We start from the raw sequence: 16,831 nt of genomic DNA on the forward strand, positions 1-16,831 counted from the left end.
ACATATCCTTGAAGAAGTCTGCCGTAAATAATTATTTTTTCTCTTTTATGGCAGAGAAACTAAGGGTAGGAAATTCTTCATTGATCCATATTAGCATATGCATTATTCTCAAGTTAAATAATTATTAAGCTTGTGTGGTGTGCATTATCTCCATTTTATAAACAACTGAATTTTAAAAATAATAGTGACTTGTTCAAGAACACATAGCTTGTATGTGGCAAAGTTAAGATTTGGGGTCAAATGCTTCTGAGTTCAAAATTCATGGGTTTTAATACTCTCAGACACTGACTAATAATGATTCAAGGTGCCATATTTTTTGTAAGTTCATTTTATTTAAGTGCCTTGAGGCAGATTTGGGAAAATCATAGTTGTGGTAGATTATTACCACATAGTCCACACAAATCCCTATGTCTATATTCACACACTTATATAGTTACCTTTCTTATGGACTCTGGTCCTTTGACTTAAAACAAAATGCTCACAAGTGATGCTACACTGTAATTTCTAAGGCTTGACTCTTTCTCTGTGGGAATGCTAAATTTTAGAACCCAAACACCTTATTGTTGGAAGCCCAAACTAGACACCTGGAAATGTCACTTGCATAAAAGAAAATATTCCAGCTGGCAGCCTCACCAAGTGTCAATTGTGATCAAAATTATCTTGAGCCATACATCCATCCTACTGCCCAACTGCTACCACAGGAGAAGGATTGTCTAGTTAGCACACAGAGTCACGAGATAACAAATCATGGTTTCTTTAGGCCATCAAGGTTTGGGGTGTTTTCTTGTATTGCAATAGATAGTTGAAACAATAATAATCACAGAAAGAATTGAAATTTTTAAAGATTAAATTAGTTCTGGGGTGCCTGGGTGGTTCAGTTAGTTAAGCAGCCAACTGTTGATTTCAACTCAATCCCAATTTCACAGTCATGAGATGGAGCCCCACATCAGGCTCCACATTGGTATTGGTTGTGAAAACTGTTAAGATTCTATCCCTCCTTCTCCATCTGCCCCTCCCCTACCTCTCCCTCTCCAAAAAAAATAAATAATAAATAAAATAATAATAATAATAATAATAATAATATAATAAATTAAATTTGTTCTAAGTATAAATCCTAAAAATAGATTTTATGATTTTGACAGAAGGAAAAAGTTGAAAATACCTTTCTAAAACAAGAAATGAACATATTCTCAGAGGCTCATAGCTGTGAATATGCTGATAGATGTTTCTCAAGTCTCTGAAGAAAGAGACTTGAGTATAATTACTAAAGATTAGTTTTAAAAACTGCAAAAAAATACAAAATAAAAATAAAACGCAGAATATTAAAATGCAAAAGTATGGTGGCTTCTGTAGAATTTATATTTTAGATTTTCGTTGCTGTTTTAATTCTGTTGGGTATAATGGGCTATAAAAACTCAATAAAGCAATATTCCTAGGATAAAATATTTACATGTAATAAGACAATTGTTATTTTTTCTTTTATAAAAATAAACAATTGTCTATGATTTTTCTATATATCTTTCTATGAATCACTCTAAACATATATGTGTATGTGGAATAGAGAGAAACAGAGTCTGCTAAAGAGTTTGAAGAGGAGTGTTCCCTTTCTCTGCGGTTAGCTTGCCTTAAATGCTTTCCAAAAGGCTTCAGGAAACAAAATGAAGTTCATTTTAAGTCATGTTCCTCTTTGACCAGAAGTTTCAAACAATTAATCAGATTAAATTAAATGTACCTCCAGGTGCATAAGAAATTCATGGTTTAACTATCATTTGCCTACAGCTCAACAGATACTAACTTTCAGATGTAGGGTTGGATCTTTGGTGCAATTTAAATCAATATTTGATAGCCTTGCAAAGTTCAACATCAAGCTAATGAACTTTGATTGAATACATATTTTTACCTATTACTAAAATTTGAAATTTAGTAAAATTCATACCGAAAGAAAAAAACTAAATAAAATATACTTAAATATTGTGTGAGTTTTTTTCCCATGTGTTAAAATAATCTTTGTGTTACTTATTAGTTCTTTATTATAACTGGGCTCAGCACAGTAATATGAAATTTCAAATGATTATTCCTTGACTGTTAAGCAAATAGTATCCCAAAAGATTAACCTTAACATAATTGTTCATGCTTGTGAAACATCATCACCTTGTTTTGTTTTTCCAGAAATTGCTTAAACTGATGTAATACAAAGAAAATGTATTTAAAATGTAGAGGGATCAACAAATAATACAAAATATACTTCCTGTACTTTAGTAATGTTAAGTATTCACAGAATTTACCTCAAGTATGTTGGACTCTTTTCGTTTATACTGTGGGTCACTAAAAGGAAGTATGTAGTGGGGGAAAAATATCAAGGTAATTGAGGTAGTAAAAAAGGGTCTGAAGTAATACAAACTTTGTGTTTATTTTTTCCATTATTCTACTATTATATTGGGACCATCTATGAATTGCTGAGTCCTACAAGATATTAGAGGGAAAAAATGGGAAAATATAAAACTATCTTTGTTTTCTAGGAATTTGACATTTAGAGCAGGTTACAAACAAATTAACAGAAGAATGAATTGTTGGATTAAACACTTGAGAAGTAATGAAACACATCTAGAAAAAAAGGGAAATTTCACCTGAGATCTGAAGGATAAATAGAAAGATTATAGCCAACTAGAGGACAGAGGAGTACTCTGACCCAACTGTGTACAAAATCCATAGTCACATCTGAGAAACGAATAGTCTGCTACATGGCTGGAACACAGAGATTACATGTCAGAAATTACACTCAAGACAGTACTGCACAGAAAGAGTGCAAGACTTCTGGATAAAATAAATGTTAGAGGGCAATAATCCGGAAATTTTTGAGAGTCCTAAACAAATAAAAGAATATAGAAGGTGTTAGAACTAGACAGATTTTTTAAACAAGTTAAATAATTAGTAGTGTTCAATAATGCATTGCTTATTGATGGAAGTTACATATAAGAATAATTTTTTCTTGGTTTCTTATGTGGATAACTGGTTAAGAAACAACACCATACACTAAGTTAGAAAAAACATGCATATGAGCAGGATAGGGTGAGCCTTGGATTGCTGAATTTTCTTTTGAACATATTAAATTTAGGTGCATTGGGAATAGCTAAATGAGGTTGTCTGGGAACCTATTAAATATATATACCTGGAGTTCAGAGGAGAAATCTGACCTGGAAACTTCAATTTTTGTATCACCAGCATATAAATGATAATTTTCCCTATAGCATTAGATGAGCACTCTCAGGAGAAATGTGAAAAAAATGACATGAGTTGGCTGAGGAAAGAACTGCACAGTAATAGTCTATTTAAAGCATAAACAAGGGAAGCAGAGCCATCAAGGAATAAAAGTACACAGAAAGATAGGAAAACCCAAAGATTCTAATAACTTGGAAACAAAACCAAACCCAACCCAATGGTTATCATGAGGAAAGCTGATGTCAAAGATGTCTGATGTTACCAAGATGCCATAAAAAGATGTCCTCACTGTCTTTGGGAATAAGAAGAGCATTGTTGAACCTGGAATGAGTTGTTGCATTGCCATTATGCTGAGAACAGATTTCAGAATACAGTTGATTGATATATCAACGTGAAGGATGAAGTAATGACTTTTCCAGGATGTTTAGTACTGCAGGGATAAAGAAAAGAGCTTAATGGAAGGTAAAGGAAAAGAAGTCAGAAGTCACTGGTGAGGCTTTTTGCATATTTTAAGATTGGTGGGAAAGACTGAATTGATAGAGGAAGAAGAAATGGAAGACACAAAAGTTTGGGAACAAAAATATAAATTTAGAAAGAGAATAACAGCCCCACTCCCCAAATAGTGGAAAGGCTAGATGTGAAAGAAGGCAGTTTTGCATGACTGGTGACAGGAAGTTGAGAAATGTTCTATTATATGGCCATAAGTCTCCCTGTGAGGTCAGAACTGTTAACTATTGATAGTAAGGGGATGGTACAGGAGTGTGAAGGCATCCAAAGTGTGTGAAATGACTGCAGGCAGACTGAGATACAAACAGTGTTTTGCAAAAGAGCAGGTCAAGTAAGTGACTACTTGATTTTAAATGTAATACATTTTTTACATGTATTACATGTACAAATGTATTACAAATGCATTTTAATAATTCACTTTTGCCTAAATAGTGTTCTTGGTAGTTCAGGAACAATCACAAAAACAGGAATATTTCAAAATACCCAAATTTTGGTATATCTGGGAGGAAATAGGGACAGAAAATTTGGATGCAGTTAAGAGTCATTGTAGTAACCCATCACAGAGTAAGAGTTGAATAAAGGAGTTGCCAATAGATTCAGGATAATGAGTAAAGTTAAAGAAATGGTGACATGTATCCATAAAGGAAAAGTTGTAGTGGTCATAACTGATGTGAAAAAAAAGGGTAGAAAGCTGTGATCATAAGATAATGTTTTGATTTTGGATGTTTAGCATTAATCCAGTTCGAGATAAAATAATTTTCAAAATGGAACCATGACAGTAGGATGCTCAAGTAGAATGGTGGTGAGAGCACTGATATCAAGATCAAGAATCTGGGAAGCCATATTTTTAAATATGTGAGGTGTATAGGCATGGACAACAACTTTGTGGCAGAGGTACAGTGACATTAGTACCTGAGTCTTCAAGGAGTAAGAGGGAGGGACCCGAACACGGACCCGAATACGTATGATAACAATAAATATAGTTAACACAAGTGCAAGACATAATAATAAAGGACACTGCTCCAAACATGAACAATGCCTTATCTTACCTGCCAGATTTGAAATACGTGGATAGTTTCATTCAGATGGAGTGACCTGGAAAGAAGTAGGTTTTCGAGGGGGACCCAAATTTTGGTTTAAGGAAAGGAAAATAAAATGATTGAAGAAGTGGGAGAGTTTTGTAATATCAGAGTAAGAGCTACCCACACTCCAATACATCAGAGAACTATCCATGCTAGAAAGAATAAGAGCTGGGAGAGAAAGATATGAGATCACAGCTTGTGAGGCAATGGAAGAACTCTTCAAAGTACTGTCTAAAGAATAACCACCTGGGGCACCTGGGTGGCTCAGATGGTTAAGTGTGGGACTCTTGATTTTGGTTCAGGTCATGATCTCAGGGTTCTGAGATCGAGTCCGGTGCTGGGATCCACACTGGGCATGGAGCCTGCTTAAGATTCTCTCTCTCTCTCCCCCTGTGCCACACCATCCCCCACCCCAGGAGCATGCACTATCTCTCTCTTTCAAACAATATTAATAATAATCATAATAACCTCTTGCAGTTATCAGCATGTTGGGATTGCACACAGGTGCCTGCTGAGTAAGCCTCAATTTGAGCAGTTAATACTATTAAGAGCTAATATGTATTTATTTAACATGTAGTATAAGCTAGGCATTGTTCTAAATAATTGACATGGGCAAACTGATAAATCCCCTTTCCAAACTTGCCTTGATCTCTGGTTAATGGGGGAAATTTTTGCTTCTCTGAAAGGAGATCCTTTCTTTATGAACTGAGGCTAGAAATTAAGGACCAATTAGTGAGACATTCTGTTTTACCCTAGCTAATTGCAAACCATGGAGAGGGCTTATGCTCTCATGCTCAGTTTCCATATCTGAAAATGAAGATGATAGCTTTATTGCCAATATAGAGTGCATGGATATAAAAATACTATGAGGTGAAATAGTGAAAATCAAATATACCTCTCTCTTCTCCAGATCATAAAAGCTATTCCATTTTAATTAGTTGGAAACCAGTTTGTATTTCTATAAAATTATCCTACAATTTTTCTTCTGCTGTCCATTTGGGCATGGAATATATATGATAAATGATAAATATATATGATATATGCATTTGAAGATATATGATAAATGAATATTCTGAACTATTTAATGTATCTTAATGCTGTTTATGCCTATTTCAATAAAAGCAAGGCTATCCATATTTCTGAGGATTTTTTCACCCGTTAATTCACAAATACTACATGACATTGTAGGAAAACTAGAAATAATAGTAAGTAAGAGAACAACATAAAAATTATACTGAATATTTGGTATAGAGGTCATAGGTAAGCAAAATTTTGTATATGACTTTTCATATTACCTTTTCTGGCATCAATTTTTTTTGAATTTTTGTTTCCTGATGATTAAAAATTTCAAAGGAATTAGTATGATTTTATTTAATCTATTTCAACAATTTAAAAATATTTTATCTATTTCACATAATGCTCAATCTTTATTTTCCTCTATTAAAAATAGTTATGACATAGATCATTCAATTATGTAATAATTTAAATAAAATACCGTCTTTCTGTTTTTACAAATCCACCCAGAGTTTTATCTTTTTGAATTGCTGCCTAGGACAAATGACTTCATTTTGAAGCCAGAACTAACATGAAGATTCTCCTGTGAATGTGTTCAAGATTGGATCATGGTGGGTCAGAACCAGCTCCTAACCTCTGCTTGATTATTGCCAATGGAGACAAGAATATTCAGAACATATGCCCTGGAGGATTAAAAAAAACAAAACAAAACTTTAAAATCTATTCCATGGCCAGAGGCAATCATTCAGTAGTATCTGAGTTTATCCTCTTGGGGCTCACTGATAATCCAGAGCTTCAAGCCATTCTCTTTGGTATATTCCTAGTCATCTATTTAGCTAGTGTCATGGGTAATCTCGGTATGATTGTGCTCATCCAAGTCAGCCCTCAGCTTCACACACCCATGTACTTTTTTCTCAACCACCTGGCTTTTGTTGATTTTTGTTTTACTTCATCTGTCACCCCAAACACCTTGGTGAATTTTCTGTGTGATGTGAAAAGTATAACATTTTATGCATGTGCTCTTCAGGTGTGCTGCTTCATCACATTTGTAGTTTGTGAACTGTATTTGCTTGCAATCATGGCCTATGATCGGTATGTGGCCATCTGCAACCCTCTACTGTACATCATTCTCATGCCTAGAAAGCTCTGTAATCAAATGATTGCTAGCACATATGCTTATGGATTCACAGTGGGTCTCATACAGACAGTGGCAACATTCCACTTGTCTTTTTGTGGCTCCAACGTGATCAATCACTTTTATTGTGATGATGTTCCCTTGGTTGCTCTGGCCTGCTCTGACACTCACCTCAAAGAGCTGATGTTGTTCATCATTGCTGGATTCAATACCCTCTGCTCTCTACTACTTGTAATAATTTCTTATATCTTCATCTTCTTTACCATCCTAAGGATCCATTCTACTGAAGGAAGACAGAAAGCCTTTTCTACGTGTGCTTCCCACCTAACCTCCATCACAATATTTTATGGGACAATCATTTTTATGTATCTACTGCCCAAGTCAAGCCATTCTCTGAACAGAGATAAATTTGCTTCAGTGTTTTATGTGGTAGTGATTCCCATGTTAAACCCACTGATCTACAGCTTGAGAAATCAGGAGGTAAAAAATGCACTGAAAAGAATTATAGCAAAGTTGTGTTTGGCTGTCAAATAACTGAAAAAGCATTGGACCGGAAGGGATCAGAGGACTTTGAGCTGTGTCTTACCTAGAGTTACAATGCTGATAAATGATAGGTTTGAATTCCTCACTTTCAGAGCTCAAGTTCAATCAATCAGGATATGTCTTACCCACTGTTCCATTTGTGATTCCATAGGAAAAGCATTCTATAACTTTTAAGTTATTGAATTGTAAAAGGAGAAAGAAAAGAGTGAAAGAGTGAGAGCCAGAGAGAGCTGGGGGGGCAGGGGCAGAATTCTAAGCCTGCTTGACCATGACATCTTCTCCAAAATCAAAGGAACAGAGTATGGGGGAATAGTGGCTTTATTTGGATTCTGTGTCATATTGAAAAAAATGTACTGAAATAGATCAACATCTGGTATCTTGTATTTCAAGTTGCTGCATAGATAATCTGGAAAACACGTCAAAGTTAATAGCAAGGAATTTTGGTTTAACACTATAGATAATTTCCCTAATACTTTCTGCATTTAGCTAAGAAATAGCACCAACAGAGCGACCTTGACATTACTTAGTGACACTGATCTTGTACCATTTGAGTTTAGTGAAGTCACTTTACATGATTATAATTCACTGCCTATTTAATATAAGTATGTAGTTAGGAATGTGGACTCTTTATTCCCACAGTTTGGCAATTATCTTAGCTTTTCCAAGAACTGTTGCCCTTGGTAAATTATTTTACATTTGTGTATCTTGGTTTCCTAATTGCAAAAGGAGTGCTTATGGAGTGCTTATGTGGATTAAATAAGACTTTAAATATAAAGGCATCCCCAGGGCGCCTGGCTCAGTCGATTAAGCGTCTGATTTTGGCTCAGGTCATGGTCTTGCTGTCCTGGGATTGAGCTCAGTGTCAGGCTCTCCTCAGCAGGGAGTCTCTGTGCCCCTCTCCCTCTGACCCTCCCCCTCCTCATGGCTTTCTCTCTCTCTCTTTCTCTCTGAAAGAAAGAAAGAAAGAAAGAAAGAAAGAAAGAAAGAAAGAAAGAAAATCTTTAAAGACAAAGGGCATTGCATGGTTCCCAACACAGCAAACATTTCATAAGTGTCACTATTATACTTCATTATTAACATTGTTATTGTATCAATGATCCCTTTTATTAGGTTTTAGATTTTACAAAATAGTTGGCAACATGACATGCTTCATTTCAAAGTCAACAAAGTGAAAATATAAAAGCTAAGAAATGATTTTATTGTGATCTTTAAAACAATTCAATTCTTTCAAATTTTCTATTGTATCATGTATTTATGAAGATATTTTAAATTGAAATTTTTAGGCTCCTTCACTCCTGCTATTAAAATAAGCATCTCTTTTCTTGAAGAAAGAATTAAGCTACTTTTGTTACCTTTAGCAATGAATAGACAAATAAATAATGAATTTATTTAGTTTGAAACTTTTCAAAGTAAAAGTAGCCCTAACACCGATTTTTTTTTTAAATCTCTAACACCTATTTCACCCATCTTCCCACTCATATTCCCTCTGGTAACCATCAATTTGTTCTATAGTGAAAGGGTCTGTTGTTTGTTTCGTCTCCCTTTTTCTTTTTTTGTTTTCTTTCTTAAATTCCATATGAGCGAAATCATATTCTGTTTGTCTTTCTATTGAATGTTTTTCCATGTGTCAGGTGCTTACAGAAGTGCTCTAGTTTAGTTACATTAACTAATTTCTCAGTTAATTTTCCTAGCACCCTACTTGAGACAGGTATCTAAAAACAAACAAATAAAAAATCAAAACAGTTTATGTAATTCATTAACACAATGCACATCTAATAATTGGGGGGGACAAGATTTGTGGTCAAGTTTGTCCAACTATGAAGTTTCATTTTTTAATGGCTATCTTCTATTTCCAACTACAGTTATACAATGTTGGGATTTTTAAAATACTGATTTCCAACTACAGTTATACAATGTTAGGATTTTTAAAATACTGAATGGTGATTCACAAAAATGTCACCTAAAGTCCAGATTTAAATTAAAATTTCACAAGTTTAAGAAATAATTGGAAAGATATATGAGCCTTAGTCTGGCACAGAAAATATATCTCCCCTGTTGTTCATAAACTGGAAAAAAGAGTAGAGAGAAAGGTCATCACATATGGAGCTGAAGACCTCCTGCCTTATCATCCCTTTGCCTACCAGTGATGTTAGCTTCAAATGTTTCTTAGAATCTCCCATCTCTCTGAAAAGTCAGATTATTAACAGTTTCCATAAAGCCTAGCCATATTTCACTTCCACACTTTGATGTCACAAAAATAGGTTTGCTATTGCGAACTTGCCTTGGTTTAGAACCTATGGATCTTAGCAAGTGGAAGCACAATTTTCTTGTCTATAAATTGAGACTTTAAAGGAGTTCCTGGGTGGGTCAGTGGATTAAGCATCTGCCTTCAGCTCAGGTCCTGATCCCAGGATCCCGGGATCAAGCCCTGTGTCTGGCTCGTTGTTCAGTGGGGAGTCTGCTTCTCCCTCTGCCCCTCCCCATACTGCTCCTTTCTCTCTCTCTCTCTACCTCTCTCTCTCTCTCAAATAAATAAATAAATAGATAAATAGATAAATAAATAAATAAATAAATAAAATCTTTTAAAAATAAAAATGAATGAATTGAGACTTTTAGGAAGTTATCTTGAATAATCCTCAATCTGTATGAATACATACATAATAAAATGCCGATACCCTATGTTTAGTTTAATTGTTTAGTGACCAAATTTAGTGCCAAAAAGAAGTCCTGAGCAGGGAACGAGTCTATAAATATATAATCACTAGTGGTTCTTCTTCATAGATTAAATTCTAATATTATTGTTTTGAGGTCAAAAAATATAGAAAAAAATGGGTTCCTCTGAACTAATACATAAATAAGAAATATAATTGAGAGTATGAGGGAGTTAGAAGTAAGTATTACAAAAAATGTACATTATATTTATCAGACGACTTACATTCTACATATATTCCTGAAAATCTTGTGCCTCTAAAACAATTGAACTATTTTAATTAAAGCATGTTTTTAAGGAATTTTAACTTTGTACAGGTTTAAATTATTCTTTTGGAAGGTAAAATAGGTAAAAGACCACTTAATTTCTCGACCTTGTAAATCCAATTTTCACATATCAAACTTCAATGTGTGTGACTTATTTCTTAGTATGGATAAGAATATTAAAGGAGTTTATAAATGCTGAACACATAGAATTAGGCCAAACAACAGTGAACACATAATAAATGTCATCTATTTTTACTTGTATTATTCTTAATATTATTGTGTTAGTGCAAAAATTTTAGAACTGAGCAATGGTTTTTTGTTCAAATAAAACAAGTTATACATAAACAGCACAGTTCTTCTTAGGACAAGTAAGTCTTCAATCAACAAACTGAAAAAAAAAAGTGAAGAGTAGTCAAATTAAAGAAAATCTTTTTTTAAAGATTTTATTTATTTGATACACACACACACACACACACACACACACATACACGCAGAGGGAGCACAAGCAGGGAAAAGGGCAAATGGAGAAGCAGTCTCCCCGCAGACCAGGAAGCCCTATGTAGGGCTCCATCCTACATGGATGGACCCTGGGATCATGGCTTAAGCCAAAAGCAGATATTTAACTGACTAAGCCACCCAGACACCCCCAAAATAAGAAAATCTAATAGAAAATCTAAAACTTTTAGTATCAATATAACAAGACAATTGTTTGGATTTTTATTCAATGTAAACCACTAATCAGTTATAGTTACAAAAAAATATCCTTTATCTATAGGAACATGTCTTCAGGGATGGTCCATGTCACTGATGATGATAATAAAGCTGGTACTTACCAACCCCAAATTAGGTACCAATGATTGTACCATGGTCCTCACATATATTGCTAAGTGCTCATACACTAGTTTGAGAGATGAGTATTTTCCTTATTTTATAAGCAACTGGAGCTTTATATGCCACAAAAGTAGGAGTAACAAGCCTCACGTTTGGGGCCAAACCTTCTGAAATGAGTCATGTTCTTCACTAACTTTGAACACAGCCAAGATGGATTATATGCTTTTAATTTTTTTAATCAGCTCCTTAATTCTATATCCCTTCACAAAAACACCAGAGAGACGACAGAAGGAAGGGTCAAAACACAAACATTTTATTTAAATACGCCTGGAGACAAAATGGAGAATGTTATTTTTTTAAAGTTTTTAAAGTATGCTCTCTACCCAGCATGGAGGCCAATTCAGAGCCTGAACTCATGACCCTGAGATTGAGATCCTGAGATCAAGACCTACACTGATATCAAGAGTCAGATGTTTAACCAACTGAGCCACCCAGATGCTCTGATTTCAATATTTTGACTTAGAGGATGAGCCCAGGCACCTAGAGCAGTTGTTGGAGTATAGTCTTGGAGGCTGCACAGACCTGTGTGCATCTGCCCAACAAGAAACTAAATAATAAGTCTGTCAAGTGCACTTTAATTTCTTAGTCCACATCCCAGAGAAAAGCCAGGTTTGCCTTAAGAAGTGACTACTAAAAGGAAGGAATTACAATTGTATTAAAAAATGAAAATGTCATTTCAATTAGCACTTAAGCATTGTGTGTTAACGATTATGTGAAACGGAAAGAAGTGTCAAGACTTATAGGTCCGAATTTCCTCACCTGCTGAAAGAGACTGGCTAAGATGTTTTTAATGTGCTTTGTATGTGATATATGAGAATGTGTGTATCTATTCATATAAACATACATCTACCAGGAAGAGTGTGGTGAATAGAAACACCACACTTCTCCATCAAAACTATTTTAAAAATATAAGAATCCATTCAACTCACATGATTCTCACAGCACCTCTAGCAGCAAGTCTGAGTTATTTACAAATTAAAAACAGAAGAGGAAATAGTCACCTGCATTACAAACCTCAAACTATACTCTAGATAATTACTGAAACTATCATAATTTCCTTCTAAAATGTTAAAATAATAAGATAACATTAAAAGCTAATTTAATTGCTTTTTATGAAACATAAAAATTATAAAATCTTATAAATTGCTATTTTTGTCAAATTTCATGTCTCAAACCTACAAGGGCAATCGAATAAATAGCAGGCATAGATAGATAACATTATAACTTAAGATCATTTCTATTTGAACAAATGTATAAGTACGTTGAACTCATTCATTCATTTAATAACACAATTTCTTATAAACAAATGTCTTCCCACTATATTTAAAAATCTGATAATGACACATTTAAGATTAGATTATCTATGTTGTAATACCTTTATTAACATCTATTGTCAAGGAAGCAAAATTCAGATAGACTTAAATTTACATTAAGAATTGTCGCATTATTAGTTACGTGAACTTAGGCATTTTATACATAATTGAGGCCCACAGGTAAAGTCTTAGACATTTCTTAGGCTTATTTGATTGTGTTAACTAGGACTTGATACTACTTGATTGCCTGGAAGGTAGTAGAAACCTAACCAAACTTTGTTCCTCTTTCTTCAAGACTGATAAGCCTTTCAGAACTCAATGAATTTACCTTTAATTATATACAACAAACAACACTTATATAGTAAAAACATACATAGCACTTATCACAGGATGTTGTTGTAAGAATTTCATAATATTGACTTGTTTCATCTTTAAAACAAACCAATAAATTCAGTCCTTTTACTTTCCAGAATTAGAGACAGAGTCATAATTTTTTTTTTTAGTATTTTTTAAAGTATTTTTTAAGTCAATAGTCCAAGGTGGCTAATAAATGTAGAGCATAGCATTCAAACTCAGGCAGCCCTACTTCCAGAGTAGTAAGTTCTTACAAAAACATTCTGCTTCCTTTGCTTGAGATACACAGATGTGTGTTTGAGGGTGTACTTGACCATAATTTCAGTGGTCTATAAAGGCTGCAATGGTCTGAATGGGATTCTTTGAATCACCCTGACTTCCAGACCCAGGCCTGGGTTCTTGTAGAAAAGGTCAAGGTCTGCTGAAGTGCAGTTATATTTTCAATCCATTAGGAAAGAATAAAAGAAGTGTCATCAGGAAGAAGTGGGATTTATTTACCTTCTTGCATATTATAAAGTATTTATTATCATTATTTTCTTAATTTTAACAGATTTAAGGTTTCACAACCTTTATCCAAGGCTTTCTTTGAGGCATCTTTCACCTCTTTGTTCCTTAGACTATAGATCAGGGGGTTCAACATTGGGATCACCACTGTGTAAAATACAGATGCCATTTTGTCTGTGTCCAAGGAGTGATTTGATTTGGGCTGTAGGTACATAAAGATCAAGGTTCCATAAAAAATAGTGACAGCCACCATATGGGAGCCACAGGTGGAAATGGCCTTGCGTCGCCCCTGGGTAGAGCGGATCCTTAGAATGGCCGCAATGATAAAGATGTAGGAGGTGAGGACAATGGAAGAGGAACATATCATATCAAAACCAGCAAAGGCAAAGATCAGAATTTCCTTCATGTGTGTGTCTGAGCAGGACAGAGCCAAGAGAGGGAGGTCATCACAGTAGAAGTGGTTAATTACATTGGGGCCACAGTAACTTAGACGGAAGGTGATAATGGTATGGAACAGGGCAACCAGAAAGCTGTATATATATGGAACTGCCACTAATTGAATGCATAGTCTTCTTGACATCAGGGTTGAATAGTGTAGGGGACTACAGATAGCTACATAGCGATCATAAGCCATAGAAGCCGAAAGGAAACACTCAGTGATCATGAAGGTGAGAAAACAGCCCAGTTGTGTTGCACAAGCATGGAAAGGAATAATGTTGAGTTCCACAACAAAATTCACCATCATCTTTGGTGTGATAGCAGAAGAATAGCAAAGGTCAACAAAGGCCAAGTGACTGAGAAAATAGTACATAGGTGTGTGGAGTCGAGAGTCAATCCTGATTAAAGTTATCAACCCCAGGTTTCCCACCACTGTGACCAGATAGATGATGAAAAACACCACAAAGCATGGGGCCTGGAGCTCTGGCCGGTCTGTAATTCCCTTGAGAATGAACTCAGTGACATAGGTGATATTGACATCAGCCATTTATTTTAGTGAATTTTGCTGCAAGCTGAAGAATACCAATGACACGTCTCATGGCTCCTGCCAATGTTGGCAAAAGGTGATCACTGCTGTCTTCTTGCCTTGAACCATGTTGTTTTGTGGACAAAAAGTACACCTTAGCTCTCTGATGACATGCATTCTTATCTCAGAGAGCGAAGTCCCACACTCTCAGAATAGCCTTCTTGAACATTATTTTGTTTTATAATTTTAGAGAATATGGAAGGCTGCTGGTTAAAATTTCAGTACTACCTGAAAAAAAAACACTTGAGACAACTAACACTAATATTTCAGCATTTTTGCTGCCACCATCTCTTCCTTTTACTTATAAATATGGCAGGACAGAAATATGTAACTCATAAATGAAGCTATATTAATATTTCCCTTCTTCAATTTATTTGCATGCTCCCACAGCCTTAATAAATATGAAACTAATCTACTATGACTTACTTACTTTCCTATATCCTCTCCTCTACATATAGAATATGTACTTGAAGCTGTAAAAGCTAAAAGAAAATTAATCAGAAATATGAAAAAAACAGGATTTTATTTGCATAGGAATTAGACTTATGATTTTTTCCAATTCAAAATTCACCATTTTAAAGTTTGCTGTCCAAAGAATTAAAATTTATTAAGTAGTTTATCAGATAACTTATTATTTTAAACTACAGGTAGATAAACTTCTTTCCCCCATAAACATGTTAATATATTCCAAGCGATTAAAAATATCCAAAACACTTACTCTAGTAGGTTTCATTTTTAGTAACAAATCCTAAGGAAATAATTAGTTGCAAGCAAAATTTTATGGAAATATGTATGGGAAGGTGGAGTTCTTGAAGCATGCTTCAGAATAATTGTAGTTATTTACTATTATGTGGAATATTTATGTGCCACATTACTGGTAGAAAAACAAAGTTTACAATGGAGTTGCATATAAAGGTGGAGCCTGGATTCCAAACTCAAGTTACTTTTACATCACCTAGAAACAAAATTGCCTACAAGTATTTGTTAGAGTGCCCATAAAATAAGGCATTTATGGTTTTGCATCTACCTTACAACTCTCTGGATTATTTTACCAATTCCTCTAATTTTTTAAAAGTAAATTTTTCTCGTAGCATCCATTTAGTTGCTGTAGGCTGTTCTAAAAGCAACCACCGTCTCAAAGTCTTACTAATTATTCCATCATTTCCACATCTCTGTCAATTTCGAGGGGAAATCATCAAAATCATTGACATATTTCACCTAAAGATTTATCTCATAAGCACTATTGTTTCTTGCTTCATTGCATCCCTCCTAAAGTAAATTCTGACTCACGCTTAACTGCACATTGGAATCACCTATAGAGTTTTTAACATCTCCATGCCTAGGCAACCCCTACCAATTTAATCAGAACATCTGGGCAGCACCTAGGCATCAGTATTTGTAAAGCCCCGCCAGGGGGTTCCAATATACAGACATATTTGGGAATAAGTAGCCTAAAGAACAAATTCATAAGAATAACAGGCAGAGATCAGCCATACTTTCAAACTTACTTTTATTTTTCTTTTGAGTTGTTTTTTTTTTTTTTTGCCTGATCTTGGGTTGAATTAGTTTGAGTACCTATGACTCCACCATGCCAGTGGAATTCAAATTGGAGTCTGGCTATTTCTACTCATGTAAAAAGACTCACCAATGGTTATGTAGACAAGAATAGTTTGAAGAAAATTAATTTTCAATTCCTCCATTTTTTTATCTCCTCCTTTCTGAAAATCATTTGCCTGAGAAAGCACCTGTGCTCTTGGCTTTTTGTTTATTGTTTTTGTCTTCCCTTTTCAAAACCCACACTTCTCACAGTTTACAAATGCAAGGCATATCTCTCATTTATCTGGAATCATGTTATGATTCCTTGCTCCAACATTTGGGCATTTACATAATTCCTTTCATGTGACCCCATAAATATACCCCCAACTCATTAATAAGATAAATTTCAAATTAAATCTGTATTGAATAATTATTCATCAACATTGTAAATATATAGGTTATTTTAATCATTTAATTGTGATTATAACTCAAATAGAAATATTTTATTACTATAACATATAAAAGCTATAGAATATTTCACTACAAGAATAAAATTCCAAACTGTGTGTATGTGTGTATTTGTGTTTTAGAGGAATAAGGCAAAATAACCAAGGAAATAGTTTTCACAAAGAAATATTATATTAAGTTTACTTTTTCTTTTGGTGGAAATTGAATGGACAAATGAATTCAAGGAGAAAGAAAAAAATTCCCTATACTATCTAATTTTACAAAG

General features: G+C 34.4%; 2 protein-coding genes across 2 annotated transcripts; one reads left to right on the top strand and one right to left on the bottom strand.

The window, feature by feature from the left end:
* The first annotated feature begins 6,531 nt into the window (after positions 1 to 6,531).
* Positions 6,532 to 7,491, top strand: LOC140613419 (olfactory receptor 5AL1). Its single transcript, XM_072791946.1, has one exon. It carries the CDS (start codon positions 6,550 to 6,552, stop codon positions 7,489 to 7,491), a length of 942 nt encoding a protein of 313 aa, XP_072648047.1. The 5' UTR covers positions 6,532 to 6,549.
* Positions 7,492 to 13,563: 6,072 nt separating this feature from the next.
* On the bottom strand, positions 13,564 to 14,523 carry OR8U3 (olfactory receptor family 8 subfamily U member 3). The gene has a single exon (XM_072791947.1). It carries the CDS (start codon positions 14,521 to 14,523, stop codon positions 13,564 to 13,566), a length of 960 nt encoding a protein of 319 aa, XP_072648048.1.
* Between the last annotated feature and the right edge of the window lie 2,308 nt (positions 14,524 to 16,831).

The sequence above is a fragment of the Canis lupus genome, chromosome 21 (assembly GCF_048164855.1).
Source record: "Canis lupus baileyi chromosome 21, mCanLup2.hap1, whole genome shotgun sequence".
Taxonomy (NCBI): domain Eukaryota; kingdom Metazoa; phylum Chordata; class Mammalia; order Carnivora; family Canidae; genus Canis; species Canis lupus.

Coding starts and splice junctions, on each gene's coding strand:
- OR8U3 (XM_072791947.1), bottom strand. CDS start 14,523: ATGGCTGATGTCAATATCACCTATGTCACTGAGTTCATTCTCAAGGGA.
- LOC140613419 (XM_072791946.1), top strand. CDS start 6,550: ATGGCCAGAGGCAATCATTCAGTAGTATCTGAGTTTATCCTCTTGGGG.